The sequence below is a fragment of the Octopus bimaculoides genome, chromosome 6, assembly GCF_046866305.1.
Source record: "Octopus bimaculoides isolate indiv1 chromosome 6, ASM4686630v1, whole genome shotgun sequence".
NCBI lineage: Eukaryota > Metazoa > Mollusca > Cephalopoda > Octopoda > Octopodidae > Octopus > Octopus bimaculoides.
The window spans coordinates 101900-116649 of NC_142933.1; the positions used below are offsets into that span (position 1 = coordinate 101900).

Sequence of the window (14750 nt, forward strand, 5' to 3'; positions counted from 1 at the left end):
CCGCACGAAAAACGGCCACGCTCGGAATGTGTCTTTTATGTGCCACCCGCACAAGCCAGTCCCAGGGGCACTGGCAACGATCTCGCTCGAAAATCCTACAGGAGCCAGTCAGGCGGTACTGGCAACGGCCACGCTCAAAATGGTGCATCTCATGTGCCACCCGCACAAGAACCAGTCCAGGGGCACTGGCAACGATCTTACTTGGCTTGCCGGGTCTTCTCACGCACAGCCCATTTCCAAAGGGTCTCGGTCCGTAGTCATCGCCTCGGTGAGGCCCAATGTACGAAGGTCTTGCCTCACCACCTCAGCCCAGGTCTTCCTGGGCCTACCTCTTCCACGGGTTCCCTCAACTGTTAGGGTGTGGCACTTTTTCACGCAGCTATCCTCCTCCATTCTCACCACATGTCCATACCAGCGCAATCGTCTCTCTTGCACGCCACAACTGAGGCTTTCTAATGTTCAGCTTTTCTCTCAAGATACTTACACTCTGACGGGTATTCACATTGACATTACACATCCAACGGAGCATACTGCTTCATTCCTTGCGAGCTTACGTATGTCCTCAGCAGTTACAGCCCATGTTTCACTGCCATGTAGCATGGTGTTCGTACGCATGCGTCATACAGTCTGCCTTTTACTCTGAGTGAGAGTCCCTTTGTCGCCAGCAGGGGTAAGAGCTCTCGTAAACTTTGCCCAGGCTATTCTTATTCTAGCAGCTACACTGTTCAGCGCACCCACCCCCACTACTAACTTGGTCGCCCAGATAGCGGAAGCTATCGACTACCTCTAGTTTTTCACCCTGGAATGAGATAGAAGTTGTTTCCTGTTTGTTTACAGTCTTTATTGCACCTGAACATCTGCCACATATATATATAATATATATATATATATTTATATATATATATAATGTATGTATGTATGTATATGCTTGTATGTGTATCCTATCAAGCCTATGTTTGTTCCCTCGACTCTTGGCTATCTGTTGATCACCTTCCCTCTTTCTCCCATCTTTCAATTCTCTTCAACCATTGCATCTCTCTCTCTCACACTCTCTCTCTCACACTCTCTCTCTCTCGCACACACTCCCTCTTTCACTCACACTCCCTCTCTCACATGCACCCCTCTCTCACACACTCCCTCTCACACACACACTCTCTCTCTCACTCCCACTCCCTCTCTCACATGCACTTCCTCCAAGGAAACATCTCTGGTCATGTAGAAATATTACCCTCACAAGGAAAAAGATGAGGGTTGGCAACAGGTAGAGTATCCAGTCATAGAAAATCTACCTCAACAAATTCTATCCAACCCATGCAAGCATGGAAAAGTGGATGTTAGAATATGATGATGATTCTATTTATATTTATATTTTATTTTTGTTATTTTTTCAATAAAGCACTTCTTATCTTTCTTCTTTGCAGTTTTTATCGGAAAGCATGCGGATTACTAAAATTGGAACCCTCGTGTCCACTAACTGGCTGAAGGATTGTTTGTCATCGTCGTCTGCAGACAAACTTCGTGTTTTAGATGTTTCTTGGGCTCGTCTGCAAAAGCCTGGTGTTGGCTACGACAAGTTCTACAAGAAGTAAGTTGAGGTGTCCTTGTTTTATTTATTCATTTCAGCGTGATCGTTACCAACGTCGCCTCCCTGGCACTTGTGCCAGTGGCACATGAAAAGACATTCGAGCGAGATCGTTGCCAGTGCCGATGGACTGGTTCCTGTGCAGGTGACACGTAAAATACACCATGTCAAGCGTGGTTGTCGCCAGTACCCGCCTGACTGGCCCTCGTGCCGGTGGCACGTAAAAGCACCCACTACACTCTTGGAGTGGTTGGTGTTAGGAAGGGCATCCAGTTGTAGAAACCAAGCCAAATCAGATTGGAGCCTGGTGTAGCCATCTGGTTCGCCAGTCCTCAGTCAAATCGTCCAACCCATGCTAGCATGGAAAGCGGATGTTAAACGATGATGAGGATGATGTTGCTAACTGCCATATCAGTTATCTTTGACAAGACAGATGCTCAAAGACATCCCATCGTTTATTGTATATCAAATATTTCTTTTTCCATTGTCACTTTCCTTTTTCTTTAAGACATTGCACTGTGATATCTATCACATCGACCCCAGTGTGTAACTGGTACTTATTTTATCAACTCCGAAAGGATGAAAGGCATTTGTCAGCCTCGGTGGAATTTGAACTCAGAATGTAAAGACGGAGGAAATGCATCGAATCCTTTTGGCCAACATGCTAACGATTGTATCAGTTCACCACCTTAGTAGCTATTGTATTCAGTGATTAGGGTTTTCAGTGGCTAGGGTTTTCAGTCGTGAGTTCAATTACCAAACCCCACCTTTGTATCCTTAAGCAAGACAATTTATTTCTCATTACTCCATTCCACTCATCTGGTGAAAATGAGTTGTGACTGGATTTCAAAAGGCCAGGCTTGTCATGTTTGGTGTGTCATACTGAGAACTACATTATGGGCACATGTGTCTGTGGAGTACTCAGCCACTTGCATGTTAATTTCATGAGCAGGCTGTTCCGTTGATCCTATCTATTGGAACCCTCATCATCATAACCAATGGACAGCAAGGCATTGTGATGTCAGGCAGATTTGACTGCTATTTATAATACATCAAGAAACCACATAGTCTACTTCATGGGCTTCTAAAAAATTACATGTCTCTTTGGCAGGTTGCTTAAATAAAATATTTTTTAGGAGTTTAAGTAATTACTCTTTTACTTGTTTCAGTCATTTGACTGCGGCCATGCTGGAGCACCGCCTTTAGTCGAGCATATCGACAACGGGACTTATTCTTTGGAAGCCTAGTACTTATTCTATCGTTTTCCTTTGCTGAACCACTAAGTGACGGGGACATAAACACAGCAGCATTGGTTGTCAAGCAATGCTAGGGGGACAGACAGACACACACACACACACACACACACACACACACACACATATATACATATATACGACGGGCTTCTTTCAGTTTCCATCTACCAAATCCACTCACAAGGCTTTGGTCGGCCCGAGGCTATAGTAGAAGACACATGCCCAAGATGCCACGCAGTGGGACTGAACCCGGAACCATGTGGTTGGTAAGCAAGCTACTTACCACACAGCCACTCCTACACCTATAATTAATTTATTATAATAATAATCCTTTCTACTATAGGCACAAAGCCTGAAATTTAAGGGGAAGGTTTTAGTCGATTACTTCAAACCAGGGCTTCACTTTACTTTATTTATTGACCCTGAAAGAATGAAAGACAAAGTCAGCCTTGTGGAATTTGAACTCAGAACATAATGAATCAGAAGAAATTCCTATGGAAATTTCATGTTTTGTTAATTTTATTTCATTTATGAAGCATGAATTTATAAATCTTCATAACATTGTTTCATTGCATTAAATATTTTGATTGTCTTTACTTTCATTCCATAGTTCAGTTTGTTTAAAGCACAACAAGCAAACTTGTTTTATGTCGAATAATTTGATCACGTCTTCAATTTTGTTTCATTAAGATTATTAGACACATAACACTCAGACTTGTTCCATTGTTAAAAAATTTCAATTACATCTTCAGTTTCTTCCCATAGTTAAGGCTGTTAAAAGCATAACACCCAAACACACATTGTAACAAACAGTGATATTATAATTTCTTTGCCCCAGGCAACATATTCCTGGATCCATCTACTTTGATCTGAACCAGTGCAGTACCCCAACTAAACATCTGCCGTACGACTTACCAGATACAAATTGTTTAAGTGAATACATTGGAAATTTGGGAATTTCCAATAAGAATTATATTATTGTTTATGATCAGCAAAACAACAGCTCAGCATTCCGAGCCTGGTGGATGTTTAAGGTAGGCATTCCTTTGTTTCTTTCCTTTATTCTTTTATTTATTTCAGTCATTTGACTGTGGCCATGCTGGAGCACCGCCTTTAGTCGAACAAATCGACCCCAAGACTTATTCTTTGTGAGCCTCGTACTTATCCCATCGGTCATTTTTGCTGAACCACTAAGTTATGGGGACGTAAACACACCAGCATCAGTTGTCAAGTGATGATGGGGGGACACAGACACACAAACACACACATATATGACAGGCTTCTTTCAGTTTCCATCTACCAAATCCACTCACAAGGCTTTGATCGGCCTGAGGCTATAGTAGAAGACACTGGCCCAAGGTTCCATGTAGTGGGACTGAACCCAGAACCATGTGGTTGGTAAGCAAGCTACTTATCACACAACCACCCCTGCGCCTATTACAAACTTTCTGATTATTTCTTCTTATCTTCTTATGTTACATCGATACAGAGATCATAACTAAGGACACTTCTACAAACTAGAAATAGCAACCAAATTTTTCTCAGATTGTACCCTATTTTCATAATAAAGGAAAGGCACCTTAAATGATGTGGTCTTACAAACCCCTAAACAAACAGGATGGTCACAACTGGAATGTTTTTGCTCATAGCTCTACTTGATCAAGTTTCACCTAAGAGCCAACCCATGCGGCCGCTAGAAATAGCACTTAAATCTCTCCCAAATCCCATTCTTCTATTCAAAGCAAGGGAGGACACATTAGATAATTTTGTTATTGTCTGAAATATTCTTCAAAAGCCTGCATGGTCATGGCTGGAATGGTTTTTACTCATAACTCTGTTTAATCAGGACTGGCCTACAGTGTGGGATTCAAGAGTTTCAGCAAATAATGTTTGACATGCTAGAAATATCAGCTGAATCTTTATCTAGTTACACTGTATCATCATCATCATCATCATCATCGTTTAACGTCCGCTTTCCATGCTGGCATGGGCTGGACGATTTGACTGAGGACTGGTGAACCAAATGGCTGCACCAGGCTCCAATCTGATCTGGCAAGGTTTCTACAGCTGGATGCCCTTCTTTATGCCAACCACTCCGAGAATATAGTGAATGCTTTTTACGTGCCACCAGCACAGGGGCCAGTCAGGGGCACTGGCATCAACCATGTTCAGACGGTGCTTTTTACATGCCACAAGCATGGGGAACCAGTCAGGCGGCACTGGCATTGACCCACGCTTGAATGGTGCTTATTGCGTGCTACCAGTCAGGTGGAAGTGGCATTGGCCACAACAAAGATTTCCATTTTGATTTTACTTGACTCAGTAGATCTTCTCAAGCACAGCATATCGCCCAACGATTTAAGGGGTACTTTTAAATTGCTCTGGTTATGCAACACTGGTATCAGCCTCGGCTGTGATCTCACTTTACTTGCTGGGTCATTGGCCACAATTCGATTTCGCTTGACTCAACAGGGACAACGATTCGATTAAAAATTGAGGTATATGCACAATTACATGTGTGTGTGTGAGGTTAATGATTTTACATATGTGTGTGCATGTACACACACACACACACACACACACACACACACACACACACACACACACACAATATTACATAAACACCAATCTTCAAAAAAAAACCAGAAATAAATGTCCAATCAGTAATTGTTTCCTTCCTTGCCAGTTAAAGCCATCCCATTTCTATTATACCATTAACCCTTTCGTTACCAACCCAGATGAAACCAGCTCTGGCTCTGTAGTACAAATGTCTTGTTTTCATAAGTTTTGAATTAAAATCTTCCACCAAATCTTCATCACAACTTATGCTCCTAAGACTAGCTTAATGATAACTAAGTTATTTTACTAAATTCTTTGTTATATTTAAAATTAATTGAAAGAAACACAGAGCATCTCAACAGAAATATGGTAACAAAAGGGTTAAAATATATAATAGACAAACAATTCTTAACCCTTTCGATACCAATCCGGCTGAAACTGCCTCTGGCTCTGTAGTACAAATGTTTTGCTTTCATAAGTTTTGAATTAAAATCTTAGTCCCAATTTATGTTCCTAACACTAGCTTAATGATAACTAAGTTATTTTACTAAGTTCTTTGTTATATTTAAAATCAACTGAAAGAAACACAGAGCATCTCAAACTAAATACAGTAACGAAAGGGTTAACAATGTTGTAAAAGGCATGAAAGCCACAACTCTAAACTATTTACTTTGTGCTTAGTCACCAATAATCATTCTTTGACTTTTTCAGTACCTTGGCCACTCTGATGTATCAATGTTAGATGGAGGAATGTCCAAGTGGATTGCTGATAACTATGAAGTGACAGCAAAACCGACAACATACGAGGTAAAAATTTAATATTTTCTGCATTGTTTTCTGGAATTTTCTAAATAAATCTTATTCTTTGGGAACTCAATCCACAAACCCCAGTGTTTATAGAAGGTGTTATTAACATAAGGATTCCTCTAACACCATGTTTATTGAAAGAGAACTCTTGTTTCAGTCATTTGACTGCGGCCATGCTGGAGCACCACCTTTAATCAAGCAAGTCAACCCCAGAGCTTATTCCTTGTAAGCCTAGTACTTATTTTATCGGTCTCTTTTGCCGAACCACTAAGTTACAGGGACATAAACACACCAGCATCGTTTGTCAAGCAATGGCGGTTCTCCAGCATGGCCACAGTCAAATGACTGAAACAAGTAAAAGAATAAAAGAAAAAAAGAATGTTCTTGTTTCATTTAATGATTGGCACTTCTTTTCTGAGATTTACAAATAAATTTCTCATCCTCTTTGTATTCTTGAATTTTCTAGAAATGCAACTTTGAAATTAACCTTGAGCCAAAACGTTTTCGGTCCTTTGAAGAAATAGCAAAAAATCTGGAAACCCAAACTGAAAAAGTTGTCGACTGTCGTCCTTCTCAAGCTTTCCATGGAAATCCTCAAGATAAACTTGGTATGTCGTTAGAACATTGGTTTTTTTTTTTTTTTTAGGATTGCTAACATAACTGTTAGGATGTTTCATGGCATTCTCACACCTAAACAGTACAATATCTGCATGGCATCATTGATAATCCAAAGATTCTTAAAGATTTAACATCCTCTTCCTCTTCCACACCATCACTCCCACCCCCATCATCATCACCATTATCATGTCAACAAACAAGCATCTACATAAGTAGATGAAGAAGAAAACAATGGTCAAATTTCCCTTGAAGATCTCTTTACTTTCTTAATAATAAAAGAGTTCTTGGATAAAAGAGTTCTTGGTAGTTTATCCAAAATTGCTCTTCTGTTATCAGGAAAGTAAAAAGTTCTTCAAAGGACATTTTTTTTGTCTTAGGTAGAGTCTGGTCAGGGATCTCATCACAGGCTGATGAGACTTGTTACTAGTACCGTGTAAACAAGTGCTACCTGTTCCATGGTCAAGTGGTCAGCCACTAAACTGGCTCCCCCACTTGAATAACTCCTGTCAGGAGGGTGTCTGGACACCTGACAGGACTAAAAATAAGACCTGTTGAAGGGCGGATGAGCTCCATATGATCCAACAGCCACCCGGTTGAGGGAAGGCAATGGAAAACCACCCCAATATTTCTGTCAAGAAAACACTAAAGTCGGAATGAAGGCACAGTTGATCAAGAAGACCTGTTGTGGTTTCACCAATGTTCTGCAAATGCATACCTGTCCTGGGTAGATTATAATAATCTGCTTCATTAAGGTTAACCTGGTGCTAAACACCAGCATTGAGTGATAGACATTTGGTTACAATAGATTTTGTGCTGCCATTTTTGGTTCCATCAATTCAGTGTAAAAACCCATTTGGCATCAGCTGTTTTTGACATCTAAAAATCAAAATCAAGATCAAAATAAGATTGAAATGGTTAAAAGGTTAACAAGTGGTTCTTGGTGGACAGAAAAATAAGTAATCTCTCTCTCTCCCTTTTCTCAATAACCCCTGACACTAAGTCCTCCCCATTCCCTTATTTCTTGCCATATTCCCTCCCCTCCAATCAGTGTATATTCTAATCCCCTGTTGTTCTCTCCTCCACCACATTATCACGACCACAAGTCTGTTTCTCTCACCTTACTTTCTCTCCTTTAACTTCCACCTAAAATCATTATCCGCACACACTCTCTCTCTCTCTCTCCCTCCCTCATTCTCTCTCTGTCTTATCTATTCTATTATCCCTTGGTTACAGGGGCCAGTTTAGTCCCTTAGCCTTGCAAGTTATGAACCAATCTTCACTAGTGTTAGTACCATGCAAAAACCACCCACTACACTCTGTAAAGTGGTTGGCATAAAGACCAAGCTTTGGTAGACATAGGCATATGCTGCTGTCTTTCAGTTTGTCAGATCCTGTCAAATCATCCAACCAGCGCCAGTATGGAAGCCAAAAATTAATTAATAATAATGGTGATAATTATGATTTACTGTAAATTACAAATGGAATATTTTTTCCCATTTTACTATTAATTTATATTTGTTTTATTTGTTAGGTCATATTCCTCATTCCAAGAATTTACCATATTCAACACTATTTAAACCAGATGGTACCATGAAGTCAAAGGCTGAACTAAAAGACTGTAAGTTACATATTCTTATGAGAATGTATTAACGTTTTCAGATAGTTTTATTGAATTATTTCTTCTTTTTGTCCCATTCAAGTAAAACAACAACAATAAAACCAATATATGGAAACAGAATTTTCTTGAAATCTGTATCAATCCACAGAGCGTGGATGAACTTTTTATCATTTCATCTAAAAATGTTCTTTTATGGTACTCTAATAATCATTTTAAGGATATATTTGTCTCTGATCCACTTGACACCATGGGACTAGAGTTAAGTACCAACTTTTAAACAATCTCCAGGCATGGTTGTCTTGTTAAGGAACTTACTTCACAAACTTGTGGTTCCAAGTTCCATCTTGCTGCATAGCAACCGGAGAAAATAATTTTTACCTTAATTCTGACTTGTTTAATACTTTAAGTGTAAAATCTGGTAAACAGAAACTATGCAGTGTGTGTTTGTTTGTTTGTGTATATATTAATAAAACTAAAAGTAAAAAATGATTTGAGAATTCTTATATTAATTTACTTGTTTCAGTCATTTGACTGTGGCCATACTGGAGTACCACCTTTTGTCAAATCAACCCCAAAATTTATTCTTTGTAAGCCTAGTACTTTATTGACCCTTTTTGCTGAACCACTAAGTTACAGGGACATAAACACACCAGCTTGGGTTGTCAAGCAGTGGTGGTGGGGACAAATACATATATATGATGGGCTTCTTTCAGTTTCCCTCTACCAAATCCACTCAAGGCTTTGGTCACCCAGAGTCTATAGTAGAAGACACTTGCCCAAGGTGCCAAACAGTTAGTTACATTTGATATATTAATATTCATAAGGCAGTGAGCTGGTAGAATCGTTAGCATACCAGGCGAAATGCCTAGTGGTATTTCTTCTGCTATTACAGTCTGAGTTAAAATTCATCCTTTCGGGGTCAATTAAATAAGTACTAGTTATGCACTGGGGTCAATGTAATCGACTTAATCCCTTTGTCTGTCCTTGTTTGTCCCCTCTGTTTAGTCCACTGTGGGCAATAAAGAAATAAATATATTAATATTTATTAATATGCATATTAAGAAATAAAATAATAAATTTAGATAAGTGGGCAAGTGTCTTCTACTATAGCCTTGGGCCAACCAAAGCCTTGTGAGAGGATTTGGTAGATAGAAACTGAAAGAAGCCCGTTGTATATATATGTGTGTGTCTTTGTTCCCCCAACATTGCTTGATAACTTATGTTGGTGTGTTTACGCCCCCGTAACTTAGCAGTTTGGCAAAAGAAACCGATAGAAAAAGCACTAGGCTTACAAACAATAAGTCCTGGGGTTGATTTGTTCGACTAAAAGCAGTGCTCCTGCATGGCTGCAGTCAAATGACTGAAATGAATTAAAGAATACAATAATAAAATAAGCATATTAAAAAACTAATAAGTGAGTCATAAATTCTGGCCCACCTTATAGTTGTCTCCCTTTCTTTACTACAGGTATTTTGATGAGATTGGTATTTGGTTATAAGGGTTGTTCTTTTGTTGATGCATTGTTGTTGTGTAATCACTAAATTGATATTAAGATGAAAATCATAAAGTTTGGTTGTTTCTTATTCGCACATATGTATTTGCATTCACTGTCTATATGTTGTCTTAAGGATTTACTGATTTGTCCAATGTAATTTTCTTCAAATCCTGAGCATATAATTGCCCAGGACAAACCAGATTAAATGTGGGAATACAAACAGGACTCAGTGAACATACATACGTGCAAGTAAGAAATGACCAAATTTTACAATTTTCCCCTATCAATTTAGTGATTGCACAACAACAGTGCTTCAACAAAGAAACAACCTTCGTAACCAAATACCAACCATAGCAGAATATCTTTGGTAGAGAAAGAGAGAAAACTATTGCTAATTTTACTGCAACTTTTATTGAACTTGCCACAGTTACTGCAGCTTCTAGTGAAGCTGATAAAACAATGACCACTACAGCCACTAACATTACTGCTGCTGCTACAAACACCCACTCCTGCTGTTATTACTTTTAAAAGGACATCCTGGTGCTAATACCATCATAACCCAGCATCACTCAGAAAAAAATAAAACACCAGTACCATGTAAATATTTAAGAAAAAAATGTGAAATACTAGAACTGATATCAGGAAAGATTAATTCAATTTATTTTAGTATCTCTTCTTTTTATTTCAGCATGAATAAATTCTTTTTAAGCAATTGAAACTGGTAGCTTATTTTGATAAAAATGTTAATACTTTTTTTGTGTCTACCCAGGATAAAGTTCTCAAAGCATTTTCTCTTTTTTTATTTTTTTTTATATATAAATTTACTTGTGTGAAACCTAACTTTTCCATTGTGTGTGTGTGTGTGTGTGTGTGTACATATATTTTGGCAATGTATATTACAAACACTGTAAACATTGGCTAGAAAACTTGCAAAACATTGTTTTCAAATAAGAATTTCAGGGATTGGTATTTTGATATTTGCTGAGAAAATCCCTTGTCTCAGTTATTGACATAATCACAGGGAACTACAGACAAGCTTGTTAGAAGTCTATTGGTAATGGAGTCTGAGATACACCCTGTTTAAACAACGCAACAATTAATGTCATCCTAAACATACTGAGTCTGAAAGATAATTAATTACGTATCTAAAGGGCACTTTAGATAATGCAGTCCTAGATATACTGTCCCTGAAATAGACATTGGGTAATGTAGATCTAAATAGACGATTATTTGTAAAGTTGAATGACCTCAAGGAAGAAATAACCTTTCACACAAATTACTAATGATGGTGGTGACACTTGGTCACCACCATTTTTGTCTTCTTGCCAGTTACACCCACTAATTCTTTGCAGGGTATCCACATGCCTCCTCTATAGTAAGACACGTTCCTTCCCTCAATACCACACCTCCAATCTGTTAAGGCTTTTTCTTTGTCTTGCAAGCTATTTGGTAACCTCATTAATGCTGGTGTCACATTTTGTAAAGTAGTCGGTGTTGGGAATCCAGGCATAAAAACTATACCAAAACCAACACTGGAGTTTGATGCAGTTCTCCAGCTTGCTGAATCCTGTCAAACTGTCCGATCCATTTCAGCATGAAAGGAAGGTGCTAAATGATGATGATGATGATGATAATGATTAATGACTTTGGCTATGTTGTAACCTCACCGTTCTTGTTTTCCCCATGTAGCAGGACCAACATCTCTCTCTGTAAAAGTTTGAGAATTTGACATATTTGTATGTGGAATATATATTCATTTTTATTTTTAGAATTCTTTTATGTTATCAAATAGGTTTTTGTGAAAACACTGTTGTTCTTTCTGTTCTAAACTATTTCTTTTTCTTTTTTTTCCAATTCAGTGTTTACAGCTTCTGGAGTTTCTCTTGGGAAACCTTTAATTTGTACGTGTCAAACGGGAGTAACTGCTTGTGGCGTTGCTGCTGCTGCAGAAATGCTTGGTAAAGAAGAAATCACCGTCTATTTGGTAAGTTCTTCAATTGTACTTCTGTCTTTTTACAAATGAATTTTATTAATTTCTTTTGACTCAGCAGCACAAATGAATCGGTTGTATAAAGTTACTTAGTATTTCGTCAAGTATTTATATCCTCTTATAATGTGTCCTCCTTCTCAACAGGCCAGGAAATACTTCAACTCTTAACTGTTGCTAACTACCAACATTTTTGCCTGCTCCATCATCATTCAACATCCGTATTCCATTACTAACAATGGGTTGGGCAGTTCAACAGGATCCAACTAAACTGACAGCTCTGTTGGTCTTCAGCATCTGCTTTGACATGGTTTCTATGGCTGGATGCCCTTTTTTTTTTTGTGACACTGCCACTTGTGAGGTCACTAAGTAACTCACAAGACAAGATCCTTTAATGTGGGGGAGGGGGGTTCAGATATTGAGAGGCTAAAGCAGGAAAGAGGAGCAAAAACACGCAGAGATGAGGCATAAGGTTTTACTTTCAAGGTACAAGAAAGTGGCGCAGAGAGTTGAGATTGAGTGGGGGGAGTAAAATAGAAACCATTTTTTATTCTCCCCAAATTCCTCAGGGTAGAAGATAGCAGTTCAAACTCTCTTGGGTGAGCAATAGTGATGACAGAGGTATCCTGTTTGCTGAGAGATGGATAGATAAGGCAATGGAAGTTGTAGGAGTGTGTAACAGGATAATTAAGTCTAATTAGAGGTAGCACAGTAGCAACATTTATCTTGACGTATACCTCACTGATGGAACACCAGAAGGGTCACTTTTATGAGAGTCTTCTGCAGACTACCTCAACAGTCAGTGACTATGATCTTGTAGCTAATGGCTTCTATGGACATGGTGTTAAACACATGGATGGCTTTCATGATGCACATGGAGTCTATAGTTACAGCTTCAGAAATTAGGCAGGTATAAGGCCTTGGAGTTTTGTGATGCAGTTGATCTAACAATTTGCAACACACCTTTTAAGAAACCAACCAAACACCTCATTGCCTACCTTTCTGGCAAAGACAATTCAGATAAATTCTTACCAGGAAATGAGGCCAAAGGGTGTTGGCACTAAATTACCTGAAAGAAACCCCTTGCACATATGTTTGAGTGTTTTTGCAGGGGACCTTTGTCTAAATATTGTATGGTTATTATAAACAAATGGCATTCATTTCCAATCTATGAAATGGAAATATTACCGTACTTGGAAACAAGAGAGGGTTGGCAACAGGAAGAGCATCCAGACATAGAAAAATATCTGCTTCAACAAATTCTGTCTGACCCATGTAAGCATGAAGTAGACAGCAAACAATAGGGATTCTTAAATTACATTAAAACAAATTGCTTCATCCCAATATCTCATCACTCAACTGATATTTTTCTCTATTTCCTATAAAGTAATTTAACTTTCCTGTTGACCTGTATTTACATAAAAGATGTCTGTACAATTCTGAATTAACCCTCAAACCAATTTTTTGTTCCTAATTTCAGGGTTCTTGGCATGAATGGTCTCAGAGAGCTGATTCCAAACAAATCATTTAATCTTGGAAATTCCAAGTTATAGTGCAGAATCTTTTTGAAAGTAATTTAAAGTGTGATCCGAAATTATACAAAGATATTTTAGAAACTTTTTATTTAAATTTGCTTTTGTGATTTGTTTTCACCCAAGAAAAAGAGGTCAGTAACTTTCGTTGAAGTAAAAAAATCAGCTTCACAAGAGCAAATTACTGCCACACCTGTAGAAATGATCACCAGCTTTGATATAATCCGTCATATTGATCTGGTTTTAAGACCAAGATTAAGAATTTATTTTATACTGTTTAAATTATTTTCATATCCATTTTTCTTATGTTTGCTATAATTTTTACAAATTCGAATATTGGTTATCGTTATAAAGATTTTTTTTATAACCAAACGACTGTAGTGTGTTGCTGAATATAAAATAAAATAAAAGACAAAATGAAAAAAAAATTCATTTGATATTAATAAGAAATTAAATCTCAAAGGAGAAAGTTTTTGTTTTTCAATTTTTTCAAGCATTTTTTTTTTATTTAGTCACAAAATGTAGGCCTTAAGATATTTCACATTCTGTAACATGTCAACAATTGTCAGGTCTTGATAACAATGCCTTAAAACAATAAGCAATAATTTTCTCATTATGTTGTCAGTGAGACAGAACTAACATTACATTCCTGATGACAATCAGTTATTCTAAAATTAGTTTATGGTGAAAATCAACCACTTGTAAATAACATTAAAACAAAAGAAGTGTGGAAGGAAGGATGGAGAAGATCTTTGAAAATATATTATATAAAAAGAAAATTAAAGAAAAACTATTTTAAGCACCAATTTGAGACAGACAAAAAAAAAAAAAAGCTACAGGTCTGCTGGTGGGAATCAAACTGCATCTCTAGTATTTGATTAATAATAATTTTATTGGTCAATTCAGTTCATAATTTGATTCATGGAACACTTTCTATGTTGAACATAAACCTATAAGAAATTTACATATATTTCAGTTTGCTAGGCTAAATAAATAACTGTTCAATTATCTTTGGGACATAGAAATAACAGGGAAAAAATTACATTTTTTTTTTTACTTTGGGTACCAACCTGCTTTTGATTCTATAACAAAAACTTCTGTTTTTAAAGTGATCTAAATAAAAAAAAAAAAAGCCTACCATCAAAACATGTTAATTTATGCTCCAAATGGCAGCTTAATGAAAGTTATTTCAGCAGAAGTTTGCTAACAAAAGGGTTAAACATCTCATTGGAGAAAGAGGAAATTGTAAGAGCCTTTCTATATTGAAATCAGTAATACACTTAACAATAAACAGATGTT

The 14750-nt window shown here is 37.7% G+C and overlaps 1 protein-coding gene across 3 annotated transcripts in view; it reads left to right on the top strand.

The window, feature by feature from the left end:
• LOC106872215 (3-mercaptopyruvate sulfurtransferase) overlaps nt 1-13920 on the top strand; it is a 20466-nt gene extending 6546 nt beyond the window's left edge. For all 3 annotated transcript variants that reach the window (XM_089353323.1, XM_089353324.1, XM_089353325.1), the window contains exons 2-8: nt 1422-1585; nt 3674-3869; nt 6106-6201; nt 6668-6809; nt 8351-8437; nt 11792-11916; nt 13400-13920. In XM_089353323.1, the coding sequence (XP_089209449.1) occupies nt 1437-1585; nt 3674-3869; nt 6106-6201; nt 6668-6809; nt 8351-8437; nt 11792-11916; nt 13400-13450 (846 nt within the window). In that variant the 5' untranslated portion in view covers nt 1422-1436 and the 3' untranslated portion in view covers nt 13451-13920. The remainder of the gene's footprint in view (nt 1-1421; nt 1586-3673; nt 3870-6105; nt 6202-6667; nt 6810-8350; nt 8438-11791; nt 11917-13399) is intronic.
• The last annotated feature ends 830 nt before the right edge of the window (nt 13921-14750 follow it).